The sequence below is a fragment of the Salmo salar genome, chromosome 14 (genome assembly GCF_965601325.2).
Source record: "Salmo salar chromosome 14, fSalSal1, whole genome shotgun sequence".
In the NCBI taxonomy this organism is placed as follows: Eukaryota; Metazoa; Chordata; class Actinopteri; order Salmoniformes; family Salmonidae; genus Salmo; species Salmo salar.
In genome coordinates, this window is record NC_138304.1 from 95,324,418 (window position 1) to 95,344,708 (window position 20,291).

A 20,291-nucleotide genomic window follows, 5' to 3' on the forward strand; every position below is an offset into this window, starting at 1 on the left:
GAAATATTCTTCTTTTTTTTCAAATCATCAAACAGGTGAAAGAGGATCCTTTTTTCACCGCAAATAAAATCAAGAATTTTTTGTTGTTTTTTTGTTCATTTAAAAATGTCTCAGTCCCAGTCTCTTTTCACGCCCCTGTTCTCTCATTTAGTGTCTGTGTGAAAATATAGCGGAGACCAGTTTTCTTTCCTTTGTCCTTGTCCACTGTAGTAGTAAACAAATGATATAATCCTGTAGAACGCACATCTTAGGGTGTGAAGAGGGGTGTGGAGGAGTGCTGCGTGTCTGTCTGTCTGTATGTACATGTTGGTACCTGTATGTCTGCACTTGAACCGGTGTGTTTGTGGTTATGTGTGTGTGTGTTTCTCTGATTCTGAATGTACCTGTTTTTGCATTTCTGTGTGTGTGAATATATTACTACTATATTTCAATGTGTATGTGTTTCTGTGTGTGTGTGTGTTTCTGTGGTGTGTGTGTGTGTGTGTGTGTGTGTGTGTGTGTGTGTGTGTGTGTGTGTGTGTGTGTGTGTGTGTGTGTGTGTGTGTGTGTGTGTGTGTGTGTGTGTTTTTGTATGTGTGTGTGTGTGTTTCTGTATGTGTGTATATGTGTTTCTGCATGTGTTTCTGCATGTGTGTGTATTTATGTGTGTGTAATTCTGTAGTGTGTGTGTGTGTGTGTGTGTGTGTGTGTGTGTGTGTTTCTGTCTGTGTGTGTGTGTGCTTCTGTATGTATGTGTGTGTGTGTGTGTGTGTGCGTGTTTCTGTGTGTGTGTATATGTGTTTCTGCGTGTGTTTCTGCATGTGTGTGTATTTCTGTATGTATGTGGGTGTGTGTGTGTGTGTGTTTCTGCATGTGTGTGTATCTGTGTGTTTCTGTATGTGTGTGTGTGTTTCTGCATGTGTGTGTGTGTGTTTCTGCATGTGTGTGTGTGTTTCTTCGTGTGTGTGTGTGTGTGTTTCATTGTGTGTGTGTGTTTCATTGTGTGTGTGTTTCTGTATGTGTGTTTGTGCGTGTTTCTCTGTCTCATCACACTTCGGTCTGGAAGTCCCCCTCGGACGTGTCGGGTGTGTTGGCAGACGAGGAGTCCCAGGTGTTCTTGTTGTGCAGCTCCATCCTGTCCTTGTGCTCCCCCGGCACGATGGACAGCTCAGGGGTCATGGTCTTGAAGCTGTCCCAGGAGTGCTGGTCGTCTTGGGTCGGGGTCGACTTGTCCTGCACAGGGTCGAAGGTCAAACACACAGGAGACATGGAGCGTCAGATCTTTTGGATTTCTGTGTATAATGAAAAGTAATTACAAATAAAATGAATGCTTATATAGTATTATTATTATTAATAATAAACAAATGAGCAGGGTGAAACTTCTGATCTAAGGTCAGTTTTGATATATGTATCCTTTATGGTTAAAGTTAGGATTTGGGTTAACTGATGTTATATCTGTGGCTTGCCCTTAGCCACTGATCTAAAGTCAGTTTTTGCATGTTAACCCCTAATGGTGAAGCTGATCCTACAGTTTGTGCCTCAGGATTAACCCACCCAGGGGACTGGCTGTTTATCAATTCATGGGGATTCTTCTGAACAAGCTGATTGCTAATAACTAAGGCCAAATCCCAAACCTACCCCTCAAACCACCATACAGTGCATCATTATGTGTGTGTGTTGACTCTTGACACAGAGGCACATTAATGGTGTATCATAGCAACACACCTCATCTGTGTGTCTAGGTATGGCAACTTTGAAAGGCTAGTTACAGACTGGTATAAACCAGTTCTTGTCAATGGATCAAACTAGATAATAAACGCTACTTAAGAGAAAGCACCTGACCACACCAGATGAATGCTAACATCACAAACTGAACACAGACACTGTGCTAGCATGAGATCATTGTTAGCATTACAATCTCCATTTCATAAAATAACGCATTACCTTACTTTTCTCTTCGTTTTCTAAGTCAGCTCTACCTGCTTTCTCCCCTGCTATCCTCTCCAATATTTCCCAATCAGTGTTGATGGTAATGGATTGATCTGCCCTGGTTCTCACCGGACTCAGCCTGCCGGCACTGTGATCGCTGCATGCGGTCTGCCGGTGGTCCTTTCATGTATGTAAAATGCATGTTGAAATTCATGTTATGGAATTAACTAAAACTGAAGCAGAGGTAACATTAAGCATCAGATATTTACAGACGGAAGGGTAGGAAGCCATGAGGCATAGTGATATGTGTGGACAATCATTGGCCCAGAAATACACACAATCACTTTTATTAAACCATAGAATTGCAATGAACAGAGCTACATATTTCATGGTAGTGTTCCATGGTGGGTGAAACCATATAAATATTATCTATCTATCTATCTATCTATCTATCTGTCTATCTGTCTGTCTGTCTGTCTGTCTGTCTGTCTGTCTGTCTGGAATCTAGAATGCTTCCATTTCTATGAGTGCAACAGTGGCTAAATGGATGGACCTGGACCAGGGTTCTCTCCAACTCTCCTGGAAAATGACTAGGTGTGCAGGCTTTTGTTCAAGCCCTACAATAACACACATAATTGGAATATTCAACTAATCAAACTCTTCCCTCTGAGCCCTAATTAGCTGGATCAGGTGTGTTGCTGCAGGGCTGGATCAAAACCCTTCCCACTCAGCAAGCCAGTAGCTACAGTGCCTTCAGAAAGTATTCATACCCCTTGACTTATTCCACATTTTGTTGTGTTGCAGCCTAAATTCAAAATGAATTAAATAGATTTCGTTTTTCACCCATCTACACTCAATACCCCATAACGACATCACAATACTCCATAATGCTATGATGTTGGACCAGAGTCAGAGACTCCTGGGGTGAACCATTTGGAATGTCCAGTTAAATTACGCTTATTGCTTCATCACACAGAACTCTGTAGTTCAGGTGGGCCATCACGCTTCAGTAGACAAAGGAAAGGAGGGGTGCTCAACAACAATGACAAAAATCATTGACAGGTCAATCAAAAGGAAGAAGTCAGCTTGACGCGGAAACGTCAGTCACCTGTTCTCATCCTGTATAATGCTTTTTGGTCTGAGTTCTCCAAACTCCTTTCTGCCTCAAATTAGTCATTTTGGAAATGTTCCTTCATCACCCCCTTCTTCTGTAGCAAAGATATTAGAGGGAAGGAAGATAACCAACTGCAGGTGATTTCCTCGTGGTAAGAGTTGGTTGGATGGCTTTAACCAACGACTATAATGTCAAATCAAATCAAATATTATTTGTCACATGCGCCGAATACTTACCGTGAAAGCTTACTTCCAAGCCTTTAACCAACAATACAGATAAAAAATGTAAAAATAAGTAAGAAAAATATTTGCAAAACAAATAAATAAAATAAAATAAACTAAAGTAAGAAAAAAAGTTTTAAAAAATAACAATAACAAGGCTAAATATAGGGGGTACCGTTACCGGTAATGTAGGCTCATTCTGGATCCCACCACCACAGTATTCAACCCATATCACAAGGGAGAGTCTCTTGCTTCTATACAATCTCTGATGTAGTATGTTGTTATTGCTATTGCCAACAACCACCTGAGGTGGACATTTTGAAAAGCACCTCCCAAATCGTTCTAAATGGATTCAATGGCTGGAAACTCCTGGTCCTCTTCCTCCTATCCCCTCTGATGACAGTGAATTGTGTGTGTCTGGATGAGTATCCCAGTTAATTTAGATGAAATCAATGGCCCTGTTACACGCCCGTGGGCCCAACCCCTTGCTTTGTGTGTGTATCTGTGTGTGTGTGTGTGTGTATCAGCGTGTGTGTGTTTGTATATATGTGTGTGTGTGTGTGTGTAACAGTGTGTGTGTGTGTGTGTGTGTGTGTGTGTGTGTGTGTGTGTGTGTGTGTGTGTGTGTGTGTGTGGTGTGTGTGTGTGTGTGTGTGTGTGTGTGTGTATCAGTGTGTGTCGGATGGCAGAGATTGAAGAACATTGGCCAATATAAGCAGAGTCATGCTGTTCGTGCCCCACCTTAACACTCTCCCGCTGTCCCCATCTCTCTTTCCCTTTCTTTCTCTCCGCATCCTGTCTTTCCATTTCTTTTTTGCTCACCCTCCGTCGGTCTCTCCATTCTGTCTTTCCCATCTACCGCTCTCTTTATCAAATACTAACCAGGTCTACTCATTGATCTGAGAAAACACACACACACACAGACACAAACACTGTGTTTTTCCTCAGTGGTCCTCACACAGCCTGTTGTGACAGCACTGACCAACAGGAGGCAATATCAGCCTGATTATAATTCTCACTGCGTCGTTTCGGGCTGACAGTTGGCAAAATGAATACAAAAAGCTTAATCTGGGAGGCAATTTGCATGCTAAACGAAGGAACATTTTGTAATGCAGAAATCTGGGTAATGCTGCAGTCAAGCCTAACTTTATCCACGGCAGTTTATGCTAACGCGATTGTGCTGCTGGTGTGTGCCTAGCCTACGCTCTCCTGTTTTCTCTCTCCATCTCCCTCTCTCTACCTCCATCAGTCTAGCTCTAACTCCTTCCCTCTCCCCATCCATCCCTCTCTCTCTCTCTCTCTCTCTCTCTCTCCCTCTCTCTCTCTGCCTGCCACTTCTCGTCTACTTACACTCAAAGAGTTATTTTCACCTCCGGCAGACGAAACGCTCCATTGCCTTTCCCTCTGTTGCGATAAGATGGAGGGGAACAAAGAGAAGAGGAGGGAGGAGAGAGAAAGACAGAGAGAGAGAGAGAGAGAGAGAGAGAGAGAGAAGAGAGGGAAATCACAGTCACTGACAGCTCTGCACTGAAACAACAACCATGTTGTTCTTCCACCTCCAGTGGCAAGCTCTCAGCTTTACATCCTTCCCCTTCTGTTGTTCTCCCTCTCAGCTTTACATCCTCCCCCTTCTGTTGTTCTCCCTCTCAGCTTTACATCCTTCCCCTTCTGTTGTTCTCCCTCTCAGCTTTACATCCTTCCCCTTCTGTTGTTCTCCCTCTCAGCTTTACATCCTCCCCCTTCTGTTGTTCTCCCTCTCAGCTTTACATCCTTCCCCTTCTGTTGTTCTCCCTCTCAGCTTTACATCCTCCCCCTTCTGTTGTTCTCCCTCTCAGCTTTACATCCTTCCCCTTCTGTTGTTCTCCCTCTCAGCTTTACATCCTTCCCCTTCTGTTGTTCTCCCTCTCAGCTTTACATCCTCCCCCTTCTGTTGTTCTCCCTCTCAGCTTTACATCCTCCCCCTTCTGTTGTTCTCCCTCTCAGCTTTACATCCTCCCCCTTCTGTTGTTCTCCCTCTCAGCTTTACATCCTCCCCCTTCTGTTGTTCTCCCTCTCAGCTTTACATCCTCCCCCTTCTGTTGTTCTCCCTCTCAGCTTTACATCCTCCCCCTTCTGTTGTTCTCCCTCTCAGCTTTACATCCTCCCCCTTCTGTTGTTCTCCCTCTCAGCTTTACATCCTTCCCCTTCTGTTGTTCTCCCTCTCAGCTTTACATCCTCCCCCTTCTGTTGTTCTCCCTCTCAGCTTTACATCCTCCCCCTTCTGTTGTTCTCCGTCTCAGCTTTACATCCTCCCCCTTCTGTTGTTCTTCCTCTCAGCTTTACATCCTCCCCCTTCTGTTGTTCTCCCTCTCAGCTTTACATCCTCCCCCTTCTGTTGTTCTCCCTCTCAGCTTTACATCCTCCCCCTTCTGTTGTTCTCCCTCTCAGCTTTACATCCTCCCCCTTCTGTTGTTCTCCCTCTCAGCTTTACATCCTCCCCCTTCTGTTGTTCTCCCTCTCAGCTTTACATCCTCCCCCTTCTGTTGTTCTCCCTCTCAGCTTTACATCCTCCCCCTTCTGTTGTTCTCCCTCTCAGCTTTACATCCTCCCCCTTCTGTTGTTCTCCCTCTCAGCTTTACATCCTTCCCCTTCTGTTGTTCTCCCTCTCAGCTTTACATCCTCCCCCTTCTGTTGTTCTCCGTCTCAGCTTTACATCCTCCCCCTTTCTGTCATTCTCCCTCTCAGCTTTACATCCTCCCCCTTCTGTTGTTCTCCCTCTCAGCTTTACATCCTCCCCTTTCTGTCAATATCCCTCTCACACTCTCCCTCTCACATTCATCCTCTCCCTCTCACATTCATCCTCTCACACTCATCCTCTCCCTCTTACACTCATCCTCTCACACTCATCCTCTCCCTCTCACATCCTCTCACATTCATCCTTTTCCTCTCCCACTCGTCCTCTCACACTCATCCTCTCCCTCTCACACTCATCCTCTCCCTCTCACACTCATCCTCTCATACTCATCCTCTCCCTCTCAATCTCTCCCTCTCACACTCATCCTCTCACATCCATCCTCTCCCTCTAACATTTATCTTCTCCCTCACACTCATCCTCTAACACTCATCCTCTGACATTCATCCTCTCCCTCTCACATTCATCCTCTCCCTCTCACACTCATCCTCTCCCTCTCACATTCATCCTCATCCTCTCACACCCATCCTCTCACATTCATCCTCTCCCTAACACTCATCCTCTCCCTCACACTCATCCTCTCCCATTCTCTCATGGCACATCATATAAAAAGACAAACACCCCCACTCGCACTCACTGCACAGTGAAAGACCACAGACATACACACTGCACTGTGAAACACCACAGACATACACACTGCACTGTGAAACACCACAGACATACACACTGCACAGTGAAAGACCACAGACATACAAACTGCACAGTGAAACACCACAGACATACACACTGCACTGTGAAAGACCACAGACATACACACTGCACAGTGAAACACCACAGACATACAAACTGCCCAGTGAAACACCACAGACATACACACTGCACAGTGCAACACCACAGACACACACTGTACAGTGAAACACCACAGACATACACACTGCACAGTGAAACACCACAGACATACACACTGCACAGTGAAACATCACAGACATACACACTGCACAGTGAAACACCACAGACATACACACTGCACAGTGAAACACCACAGACATACACACTGCACAGTGAAACACCACAGACATACAAACTGCACAGTGAAACACCACAGACATACACACTGCACTGTGAAACACCACAGACATACACACTGCACTGTGAAACACCACAGACATACACACTGCACAGTGAAACACCACAGACACATACTGCACAGTGCAACACCACAGACACACACTGCACAGTGAAACACAACAGACATACACACTGCACTGTGAAACACCACAGACATACACACTGCACAGTGAAACACCACAGACACATACTGCACAGTGCAACACCACAGACACACACTGCACAGTGAAACACAACAGACACACACTGCAGGAAACATACACACAGTTGGAAATATGTAAAAACTATGCCTTTGCTAATCTAATCATAAGAATGAAGAAGCATGGTAGTTCTGATCACTGGCAATGGAGAGAGGGAGAGAGAGGTCAAAGGGAGAAGAAGAATGACATGGCAGAGAGAGAGGGAGAAAGGGAGGGCTAGGAGAACATCTTCAAATCCCCCCTCCTCTATCTCCCTGTCCTTCCCTCTATCAGTCCATCTATCACTTACCTCTAGCTCTACTTTCGCTGTATCCTTTGCTCTTGCTTTCTCTCTGTGCCATTTTATCATCTCTCTCTCTCTCGTTCTGACTTTCTGTCATCTCTTTCTCTCCCTCCCATCAGCTTCTCTCTTTGTGTCATTTCTCTCTCCTGCTCATCAGCTTCTCTCTTTCTGTCATCTCTCTCTCCCTCTCATCAGCTTCTCTCTTTCTGTCATCTCTCTCTCTCCCTATCATCAGCTTCTCTCTTCCAGTCATCTCTCTCCCTCTCATCAGCTTCTCTCTTTCTGTCATCTCTCTCTCATCAGCGTCTCTCTTTCTGTCATCTCTCTCTCTCCCGCTCATCAGCTTCTCTCTTTCTGTCATCTCTCTCCCTCTCATCAGCTTCTCTCTTTCTGTCATCTCTCTCTCATCAGCGTCTCTCTTTCTGTCATCTCTCTCTCTCCCTCTCATCAGCTTCTCTCTTTCTGTCATCTCTCTCCCTCTCATCAGCTTCTCTCTTTCTGTCATCTCTCTCTCATCAGCGTCTCTCTTTCTGTCATCTCTCTCTCTCCCTCTCATCAGCTCCTCTCTTTCTATCAACTCTCTCTCATCAGCGTCTTGCTTTCTGTCATCTCTCTCTCATCAGCTCCTTTCTTTCTGTCATCTCTCTCTCCCTCTCATCAGCTTCTCTCTTTCTGTCATATTTCTCCCTCTCATCAGCTTCTCTCTTTCTGTCATCTCTCTCTCCCTCTCATCAGCTTCTCTCTTTCTGTCATCTCTCTCTCCCTCTCATCAGCTTTTCTCTTTCTGTCATATCTCTCCTCTCATCAGCTTCTCTCTATCATCTCTCTCTCATCAGCTTCTCTCTTTCTGTCATCTATCTCTCTCATCAGCTCCTCTCTTTCTGTCATCTCTCTCTCCCTCTCATCAGCTCCTTTCTTTCTGTCCTCTCTCCCTCTCTCTCCCTCTCATCAGCTTCTCTCTTTCTATCATCTATCTCCCTCTCATCAGCTTCTCTCTTCCTGTCATCTCTCTCTCATCAGCATCTCTCTTTCTGTCATCTCTCTCTCATCAGCTCCTTTCTTTCTGTCATCTCTCTCTCCCTCTCATCATCTTCTCTCCTTCTGTCATCTCTCTCTCCCTCTCATCAGCTTCTCTCTTTCTGTCATCTCGCTCTCTCATCAGCTTCTCTCTTTCTGTCATCTCTCTCTCTCATCAGCTTCTCTCTGTCATCTCACTCTCTCATCAGCTTCTCTCTTTCTGTCATCTCGCTCTCTCATCAGCTTCTCTCTTTCTGTCATCCTGCTTCTATATCTCATTGGTCTAACAACATCCAATGAGGAAAACAACACAAGGGAAACCAACCATCCCCAACTCCACCGTCATCCAAGCAGGAAGTGACATCAAAGTTCACAAAGAGAAGAAAAGATACAAAGGAAGTGGTCAGAGAGACTTACAAGCATCAGAGAGTCCTACAAGCATCCCGCAACCACACAGTGTTCAGGTGGATAGGAGACGGGGGTTATCAGTACATATACAACGAATTACTGTTCTAAACACAGTCACACACTAGTAGATCTACAGCTCTATGGCCATCTATCTATCTGTCTCTGGAGAACTCTACTATGGCATGGAATGGAGAGAACACACAGCCAGACCCCCAGCAGTGTACCCCTGGAAGGAGCACCAACTAAAGGGCGATGAAGGGGGGTGAGAGGGGTTTACCTTTCTGCTGTTTTCTGGCCTCGGTTCTGCTTGCTGCCTGGCTATAGTCAAACTAAGACAGAGAAACATGAAGCACCAAGCATGGTGAAGCCCAACCCAGACAACATACAAAACAAAAGCAAACAAAAAGAGGCAATGAATTAACAATGTACCATCCAGCAACAGACAGCTAGTCAGTTACTCACAGACATCAAATTAAAATGATGAATTCATGAATAAATACATATATGAAGTAGAAGACTGATATATGATTCTATAAAACAGATCATCGGACAGCAAGCGAGACCAAGCAGGTGAAGCCCAGGCCAAAGGTCAGTGGGCACCAGAGGAACAGGTCATTTATAAAGGAAGTAGAATTGTTCTTGGTTCTGATGAGGCAACAGTGGGCTTTGGGTCTCTAAACCAACCAGAAGCTACCAGGGATCAGGTGGTCACTCACAAGATGCAATGAAGTTAAAACCAAGTTACAATCTCTCTCTCTCTCTCTCTCTCTCTCTCTCTCTCTCTCTCTCTCTCTCTCTCTCTCTCAACCTCTTCCTCTCTCTCTCTCTCTGAGTGTCATGCCTACATTTTCTCTTTCAAATCTCATTCCAAATCCCTCCTGCCTGTAGGCCTGCAATGCCATTTCCATTTTGAGACCAAGCATGTCAACGTTAGATTAACTCTTTTAGAGATATCTTACCATTACCACAACCAATCATTTAATCATTATTCTGCACCAAGGCCTTACTACACAAGCTCAGAAACAGTCACTGACCGGCCAAACTACATCGGAGTACAACTAACCCTGAAGTGGAATAATAACCCAGCTTTGTGTTTCAGTAATAGGGGTCTTCAAAGGGACTTAAGCAGTGAATGCATCACATATACAATCTATTAAAGGCTACGGATTTCTAACAAATGAGAGATCAGACAACTGCTGCAGTCCTATGCAGGGTTACGTTCTAGTTTCTCGTCCATAAACAGTTCCAACGAGTGACTCTGCCCTTTTCTTCCTCACCTCCTAATTGTCCCAAGGACACTCAAGGAGTCACATTAGCATCGTGCCCCTTAGTGCGCATCGGAGCTAGTGTTAGCTTCATCTCCTCATTGATAGAGCCAGGGAGAGCTAGCGCGCTCTGCTAGGCTACGCTACACTACACTGCACCAGCCCTTGGATATTTATGGCCAATTTGTGTGGAAGGGAGAAAACAGATGATGAGTTTATACTGGGCGCAGAGGAAGGGTTCATGAAAATAATTTTAAAAAACGCTAATGAGAGGAAATAATTATTAAATGAATGCCTCAATTGTGGGCTGAGTTTAGAGTGAAACAAACAAGGAAATTAGGGACGGGAAGGGAGAAATGTCAGGCCATGAGGACAAATGGAAAAGAGAATGAGATGGAAGGAAGGTTGAAGAGGACAAAAAAGAGAGAAAGAGATATTGAGATACGTTAGAGCCCTTTAGCTCGATGCCAGAACATTTCGTTAACCTGTTAGGGCTAGGGGGCAGTATTTGCACGGCTGGATAAAAAAATGTACCTGATTTAATCTGGTTACTAATCCTACCCAGTAACTAGAATATGCATATACTTATTATATATGGATAGAAAACACCCTAAAGTTTCTAAAACAGTTTGAATGGTGTCTGTGAGTATAACAGAACTCATTTGGCAGGCAAAACCCTGAGACATTTTCTGACAGGAAGTGGATACCTGATGTGTTGTATTACCTTTAAACCTATGCCATTGAAAAACACAGGGGCTGAGGAATATTTTGGCACTTCCTATTGCTTCCACTAGATGTCACCAGCCTTTACAAAGTGTTTTGAGTCTTCTGGAGGGAGATCTGACCTAACAAGAGCCATGGAACGATGATGGCCCATTAGACACCTGGCGCGCGAGTTCATGTTGGGTACCCTCGTTCCAATACGTTATAAAAGAGAATGCATTCGTCCACCTTGAATATTATTCATGTTCTGGTTAAAAAAGGCCCTAATGATTTATGCTATACAACGTTTGACATGTTTGAACGAACGTAAATATATTTTTTCCCCTCGTTCATGAAGTGAAGTCCGGCGGGCTTAGATCATGTGCTAACAAGACAGAGATTTTTGGACATAAATGATGAGCTTTTTTGAACAAAACTACATTCGTTATGGACCTGTGATACCTGGAAGTGACATCTGATGAAGAGAATCAAAGGTAATGGATTATTTACATAGTATTTTCGATTTTAGATCTCCCCAACATGGCGGCTAGTCTGTATCGCAACGCGTATTTTTCTGGGCGCAGTGCTCAGATTATTGCAAAGTGTGATTTCCCAGTAAGGTTATTTTTAAATCTGGCAAGTTGATTGCGTTCAAGAGATGTAAATCTATAATTCTTTAAATGACAATATAATATTTTACCAATGTTTTCTAATTTTAATTATTTAATTTGTGGTGCTGACTTGAATGCCGGTTATTGGAGGGAAACGATTTCCTGAACATCAACGCCACAGTAAAACGCTGTTTTTGGATATAAATATGAACTTGATAGAACTAAAAATGCATGCATTGTCTAACACAATGTCCTAGGAGTGTCATCTGTTGGAGATTGTAAAAGGTTAGTGCATAATTTTAGCTGATTTTATGGTTTTGGTGACGCCTGTCTTTGAATTGGCACAACATTACACACAACTCTTGTAAATGTACTGTCCTAACATACTCTAAATGTATGCTTTCGCCGTAAAACCTTTTTGAAATCGTAAAACGTGGTTAGATTAAGGAGATGTTTATCTTTCAAAGGGTGTAAAATAGTTGTATGTTTGAAAAATTAGAATTTTGACATTTATTTGGATTCAAATTTGCCGCTCTTGAAATGCACCTGCTGTTGATGGAGTGCACCAATAGCCCATAGAGGTTATTAAGGACCTAAGGGTTCAGAAGTACAGTCAAATTGCCCCGAGATCCTTGTCATTGAAAATTAGACACCTCAGCTTAACCTGAGTCACCGTCACAGCATTGTGACTATGATTGGCACAATTTCCCTTTGCGGCAGCAACACTATTGCTAGGATTTCAATAGCATTTTAAACAGGTCAACATTCACAAGGCCGCAGGGCCAGATGGATTACAGGACGTGTACTCAGAGCATGCGCGGACTAACTGGCAAGTGTCTTCACTGACATGTTTCAACCTCTACCTGATTGAGTCTGTAATACCTACATGTTTCAACCTGTCCCTGAGTGAGTCTGTAATACCTACATGTTTCAACCTCTACCTGAGCGAGTCTGTAATACCTACATGTTTCAACCTCTACCTGAGCGAGTCTGTAATACCTACATGTTTCAACCTCTACCTGAGCGAGTCTGTAATACCTATATGTTTCAACCTCTACCTGAGCGAGTCTGTAATACCTACATGTTTCAAGCAGACCACTCGGGTCCCTGTACCCAAGAACACTAAGGTAACCTGCCTAAATGACTACCGCCCAGTAGCACTCACGTCTGTAGTCATGAAGTGCTCTGAAAGGCTGGTCATGACTCACATCAAAACCATCATCCTGGAAACCCTAGACCCACTCCAATTCGCATACCGCCAAACAGATCCACAGATGATGCAATCTCAATCGCATTCCACACTGCCCTTTCCCACCTGGACAAAAGGAACACCTATGTGAGAATGCTGTTCATTGACTACAGCTCAGCGTTCAACATCATAGTGCCCACAAAGCTCATCACTAAGCTAAGGACTCTGGGACTAAACACCTCCCTCTGCAACTGGATCCTGGACTTACTGACAGGCTGCCCCCAGGTGGTGAGGGTCGGCAACAACACATCTGCCACGTTGATCTTCAACACAGGGGCCCCTCAGGGGTGAGTGCTCAGTCCCCTCCTGTACTCCCTGTTCACCCACGACTGTGTGGCCAAGCACAACTCCAACACCATCATCAAGTTTGCTAATGACACAACAGTGGTAGTCCGGATCACCGAAAACGATGAGACAGCCTATAGGGAGGAGGTCAGAGACCTGGCAGTGTGGTTCCAGGACAACAACCTCTCCCTCAATGTGAGAATACAAAGGCGATGATCGTGGACACAGGAAAGGAGGGCCGAACAGGCCCCCATTAACATCGATGGGGCTGTAGTGGAGCGGGTCGAGAGTTTCAAGTTCCTTTGTGTCCACATCACCAACAAACTATCATGGTCCAAACTCGTGAAGAGGGCACGACAACGCCTTTTCCCCCTCAGGAGACTGACAAGATTTGGCATGGGTCCTCAGATCCTCTGAAAATTCTACAGCTGCACCACTGAGAGCATCCTGACCGGTTGCATCGCCTGGTACGGCAACTGCTCGGTATCCGACCGCAAGGCGCTACAGATGGTAGTGCGTACAGCCCAGTACATAACTGGGGCCAAGCTTCCTGCCATCCAGGACTTATATACTAGGTGGTGTTAAAGGAAGGCCCAAAAAATTGTCAAAGACTCCAGTCACCCAAGTCATAGACTGTTCTCTCTGCTACCACACGGCAAGCAGTACCGGAATGCCAAGTCTAGGTCCAAAAGGCTCCTTAACATCTTCTACCCCCAAGCCATAAGACTGCTGAACAATTAATCAAATGGCCACCCAGACTATTTGCATTGACTCCCCACCCTTTGTTTTACACTGCTGCTACTCGCTGTTTATTATCTATGCATAGTCCCTTTACCTCTACCTACATGTACAGTACAAATTACCTCAACTAACCTGTACCCCCACACATTGACTCGGTACCGGTACCCCCTGTATATAGCCTCATTATTGTTATTTTATTGTCATTTTTTTACTTTAGTTTATTTAGTCAATATTTTCTTAACGCTAATTTTTTTAAACTGCAATGTTAGTTAAGGGCTTGTAAGTAAGCATTTCATGGTAAGGTCTACACCTGTTGTATTCAGCATTTCATGGTAAGGTTAAATTTGGCACATGTGACAAATTGTATTCTATTTGAATAACACAGTCATTGTCACGTCCTGACCAATATTTAGGTATTATTTGTATTATATTTTGGTCAGGACGTGGCAGAGGTATATTTGTTTTGCATTTTGGGGTTTTGTGTGTGGTGTAGTGGGGTGTTAGTTGTTGGTATAGGTTCTAGGTTTGTTTTTCTATGTATAGTTAATTGGGGTTGGACTCCCAATTGAAGGCAGGTGTGTTGAGTTGCCTTTGATTGGGAGTCCTATATAATAGGGTGTGTTTGTCTTTGTGTTTTGTGGGTAGTTGTATTTTGCACTGCGTTATTTATGCCTGTAAAACTGTCACTAGTCTTATTTCGTTTTCTTGTTTTTCCTCCGTGTTCACATTCGTTTAATAAATTAAGATGATGAGCACTAACTCCTCTGCGTATTGGTCCACGTTCTCCGACGATGATTTCGCTTTATCGTCTAGCGACGAAGAAAGCTGTGACAGTCATAAATAGATAAAGAGTGGAAAAGCACTGGAACCAAACCTCACTCCATGCTATACATGTCTGTAACCTGGTAGCATGGATCTGACCTACAGTTGACAGATTGATTCATTGATAAATCGATTGTTTAATTGATTAATTTGTTCTTATAATCAAAACACATATACATGCCTTATCAACATCACTGCAGAGAGTAAATGCATCCATTTCAAATCACCATGGACAAAAACACAATCAAGAAGAAGTACTTATTTCCTCTCTGCCTCACTGAGCTCTACACAACTCTGAAACATCATCTGTCTGTCTGGAGAGACCAGAACACGCTTCATTTCCCTCACAGCAAATCAGAGGGAGAGGAAGAAACACAGCCCATTTGAGAGATGAAATATGCATCAGCTTGGCTGTCGTACCATACGACTGAGCACACCCACACACACATACTGTACACATACACACACATACACTCACACAAAAACACACACACATACACGCAGGCACACACACAGGCACACACACGCAGGCACGCACACACACACCACACACACACACACACACACACACACACACACACACCACACACACACACACACACACACACACACACACACACACACACACACACACACACACACACACACACACACACACACACACACACACACACACACACACACACACACACAACAGATACACACACAAACTTAGAGTGCATCTGTCACCGCTTGGCTGGTGACTGCATTCACCTTTCGAACCCTGTGTAACAGAGAGAGAGATGGGGAGAAAGAGAGGTAGACAGAGAGAGAGAGTGAGTAGGGACAGAGACAGAACGACAGAGAGAGAGAGAGAGAAAGAGCAAGAGATTGAGATAGAGATAGAGAGAGACAAGACAGAGGTAGGGACAGAGAGAAAGAGGATAGAGGTAGGGAGAGAGAGCGACAGAGAGAGAGAGAGAGAGGATAGAGGTAGGGAGAGAGAGCGACAGAGAGAGAGAGAGAGAGAGAGAGAGAGGATAGAGGTAGGGAGAGAGAGCGACAGAGAGAGAGACAGGATAGAGGTAGGGACAGAGAGATAGAGAGAGACAGGATAGAGGTAGGGACAGAGAGAGAGAGAGAGAGAGAGACAGGATAGAGGTAGGGACAGAGAGAGAGAGAGACAGGATAGAGGTGGGGACAGAGAGACAGCGACAGAGAGATAGAGAGAAAGGATAGAGGTAGGGACAGAGAGACAGCGACAGAGAGATAGAGAGAAAGGATAGAGGTAGGGACAGAGAGAGAGACACACACATACACTCACACAAAAACACACACATACACGCAGGCACACACACAGGCACACACACGCATGCACACACACACACACAAACACACACACAACAAATACACACACAAACTTAGAGTGCATCTGTCACCGCTTGGCTGGTGACTGCATTCACCTTTCGAACCCTGTGTAACAGAGAGAGAGATGGGGAGAAAGAGAGGTAGACAGAGAGAGAGAGTGAGTAGGGACAGAGACAGAACGACAGAGAGAGAGAGAGAAAGGATAGAGGTAGGGACAGAGAGAGAGACAGGATAGAGGTAGGGACAGAGAGACAGAGAGAGAGAGAGAAAGGATAGAGGTAGGGACAGAGAGAGAGAGACAGAGAGAGAGCGACAGAGAGATAGAGAGAAAGGATAGAGGTAGGGACAGAGAGAGAGCGACAGAGGGAGGGACACAGGCTAGAGGTGGGGACAGAGAGACAGCGACAGAGGGAGGGAGACAGGATAGAGGTAGGGACAGAGAGAGAGAGAAAGGATAGAGGTAGGGACAGAGAGACAGCGACAGAGGGAGGGAGACAGGATAGACGTAGGGACAGAGAGCTAGAGAGAGAATAGAGGAGAGTGAAAGAGAGTAAGAGACATACAGTATGTAGCATAAAGTGATGGAGACTGAAACGATGTGCAGCCATTCTGAACCTAAACATCAGCGCAGATGCTACGGCTAATACATATTTCAGCAGGCAGTCTACCCCTTTCTCGCACCTCCCTCTCTCTCTTCTATCCTGCACTAGCCAAGGGACCCGCAGGGTTCGTTTGTAGTGTCTCCATTACCGAGGCTAGATTGAACAGGGGACTCCATCCATTTGCAGCCATATGAGCCCCGCCGCAGCGAATAGCTATCCGGCTAGCAGCTCTGTCATCACTTAGAGATGAACTGTTTTTCAGACGGCACTAGCCGTAGCACAAGACAGAGAAAAAGAGAGAGAGAGAAAGAGAGAGAGAAATTAGGGGATTGTGAGAGATGGATTGTATCTGAGTAGGTAGATGTCTGGTAATGCTTGAGACCACTGACAAGCCCACCGCTCTCATCAGCCTCAAGATTGGATATGATGGGGAAACAGAATAGGAGTGTGTGTGTGTGTGTTTGCTTGTTCATGTGGAATTTGTGAGTAGGTTTGTCGGAGTGTATGTGTTTGTTTAGCGAGTGTGTGTGTGTGTGTGTGTGTGTGTGTGTGTGTGTGTGTGTGTGTGTGTGTGTGTGTGTGTGTGTGTGTGTGTGTGTGTGTGTGTGTGTGTGTGTGTGTGTGTGTGTGTGTGTGTGTGTGTGTGTGTGTGTGTGTGTGTGTGTGTGTGTGTGTGTGTGTGTGTGTGTCTGTTCAGTGGCCAGCCTATTGGCAGACCTCACCTTTCCACAATGGGCAATTCTCTTCTGACACCCACATTCATTATCTCCTCACACGCATTTGCTTTCTTACAGTTGACCAATGACAGGCCTTCCCTGCCCATACAGACCACATGGTGCCAGGTCTGTTTCAGTGCCTGGCTTTATCTCTGCTAGTTTATAGACTGGAGAAAACAGTTTATGGGGGGGATTATAAACATTTTACTCATTTAACAGACGCTCTTATCCAAAACAATTTACAGGATTAAGTGCCTTGCTCAAGGGCACAGGCAGATGTTTCAACTAGTTGGCTCAGGGATTCGAACCAGCGACCTTTCAGTTACTGGCCCAATGCTCTTTGCCGCTAGGCTACCTGCCGCACAACAATAAACCTGTTTGATTGTTTCATTGGCTTATTATGGATGGATTCATCACTTTAATTTAAATGGGTTTGGGTCTTATTTAGGTAGGGTCACAGAAACAGGTACAACACCTGTATAGGTTCACGCCAAAATGGCCGACGTTATCTCCCATCGAGCGTGGCAGATTGATACCCAGTCCAAAATCAACCCTAAACCCCTATCCGTGCACTTCTTCTAGATCTGAATAATTAGATTAGATGAGTGTACATCATACAGCAAATGCTCAATCTTCCTGAAGGCTAGGATATGTTTCTACCATCTTGTATCCACCTATCTAATTTTTCTCCACCAGGTATAGAGGCTAGGAGTTCATTTGGACTGGGCTGTGTCCTAAATGCCACCCTGTTCGCTATATAGTGATCAAAAGTTGTGCACTATTAAAGAGAATAGGGTGCAATAGGGGATGCAGGACAACACCATTCACCCTGGACAACACCATTCACCCTGGACAACACCATTCACCCTGGACAACAACATTCACCCTGGACAACACCATTCACCCTGGACAACACCATTCACCCTGGACAACATCATTCACCCTGGACAACACCATTCACCCTGGACAACACCATTCACCCTGGACAACACCATTCACCCTGGACAACATCAATCACCCTGGACAACACCATTCACCCTGGACAACATCAATCACCCTGGACAACACCATTCACCCTGGACAACACCATTCACCCTGGACGATATCAATCACCCTGGACAACACCATTCACCCTAGATGACATCAATCACCCTGGACAACATCAATCACCCTGGACAACACCATTCACCCTGGACTACACCATTCACCCTGGACAACACCATTCACCTTGGACAACACCATTCACCCTGGACAACACCATTCACCCTGGACAACATCAATCACCCTGGACAACATCAATCACCCTGGACAACATCAATCACCCTGGACAACAACAGAAGGACAGTAGAAAGGTTGTAACCATACTAATGTCAACAACACCACCACACCAATAGGGGGCAATAACTCATCTTTAGGGACCTCAAACACAGTAATGGCACTGTGGGGAGGGCTAAAGCTGAGGAGAGGTTCTACTAAAGGGGTCATTGAAAGGTTAGAGGTTAAAGGGCTCTACTGTTTGTGTGTTGTTTAGCATGCTTACGTTGACTCTCTTTGTAAACCAGGGACATTCTGCCTGCTAACGACGGCTCAGTTTGCCTCGGAGGCGGGGGAGGCAGCACCTGTGAGGACGAACACAGGCCTCTGTGGTTAGTGCAGAGGTTAAGGGTCAGGGGTCAGGGATTAGGTGTTACGGGATATAGAGGGCGTTTGGCACTTTGTAGGGGATAGAGGCTGTTTCAAGGCAATTGGGTGTTATCGTGGTTAGTAGTTGAGGTAGATGTGATTATTGTGGTAGCCTGTAAAGAAAATGATTGTTATACTGGGGGTTTGTTAAACTATTTGTTGTATAATTGTTTCTGACAAGAGATTCACTCAAAGGGTTTTCAAAGTTTCAGCTTTTTACTGTGTCTTTATTCAAACCAAATTAACCCTTTTTCCTTTCCAAGGGAAAACTGGTTTACAACTGTATTTCCTCAAGTCACTTACAGTTAAATATAGGAAAATATGTCTCTACTCTCCCCTTTAAAACAAGTGAGTTTCAACACACAACTTTCAACCGATCTCTGGTTATGTACGAAGCATTGTGTTTTAATATGGTTAACGATACTTTAATCCTCTAGTGCACAGTACACACACTAAATTCCCTTCATGACAGGATAATGTGATGTAATTATATGTGTCCTGCTAAAGGAGACTACCCCATGTTCAAGTTTGGAGTGAGTTTAGAGAGTGGATATGGGAATGGGTGAAAGAGTCACCAGCTGTCACAGGGCTAAGACAAGCAGATATTACACTGATTATAAGACATGTATGTCTTTACCAGAGCTGTCATTATAGACTAATAAACTCCATTCATCTATTGAGTAGAAGGACAAGCCAAAACACACACACACACACACACACACACACACACACACACACACACACACACACACACACACACACACACACACACACACACACACACACACACTTCACAATTCAGACAAATACACAAACTTGCACATGCACACCCGGGTCTTCACACACACACACACACACACACGCACACACGCACGCACGCACACACGCACGCAAACACACACACACACACGCACGCACGCAAACACACACACACACGCAAACAAACACACACACACACGCACGCACGCAAACACACACGCATACGCACACACACACATGCACGCATGCACACACACACACACACACACACACACACACACACACACACACACACACACACACATACAGTTCATCACCATAATTGCTCTACAGTAAGCCTGAGTGTCTGGGTGGGTTAAGAAGCGTTGTGTTGACAGCTACGGATGCTGGAGTCACGCTGGCCTGTCAAAGGGCTGACTTTAATACCAGATCAGGGCAATTATTCACTTCTTAAGTGCACTGTCTACTTACTATATGCTAATGGAGCAGTACAGAGAAACACATCCACCACTCCCTCTGTTCTTTATCAAATGCATATATCTTAGTCTGTCTCTGTGTG

The 20,291-nt window shown here is 44.9% G+C and overlaps 1 protein-coding gene across 1 annotated transcript in view; it reads right to left on the reverse strand.

Moving 5' to 3' along the window:
• Nucleotides 1-479: 479 nt before the first annotated feature.
• Nucleotides 480-20,291, reverse strand: part of LOC106592038 (adhesion G protein-coupled receptor B2) — a 468,281-nt gene continuing 448,469 nt past the window's right edge. Inside the window, 1 exon segment of the mRNA XM_045694922.2 lies at nucleotides 480-1,212. Coding sequence (XP_045550878.2) covers nucleotides 1,027-1,212 — 186 coding nt within the window. The 3' untranslated portion in view covers nucleotides 480-1,026.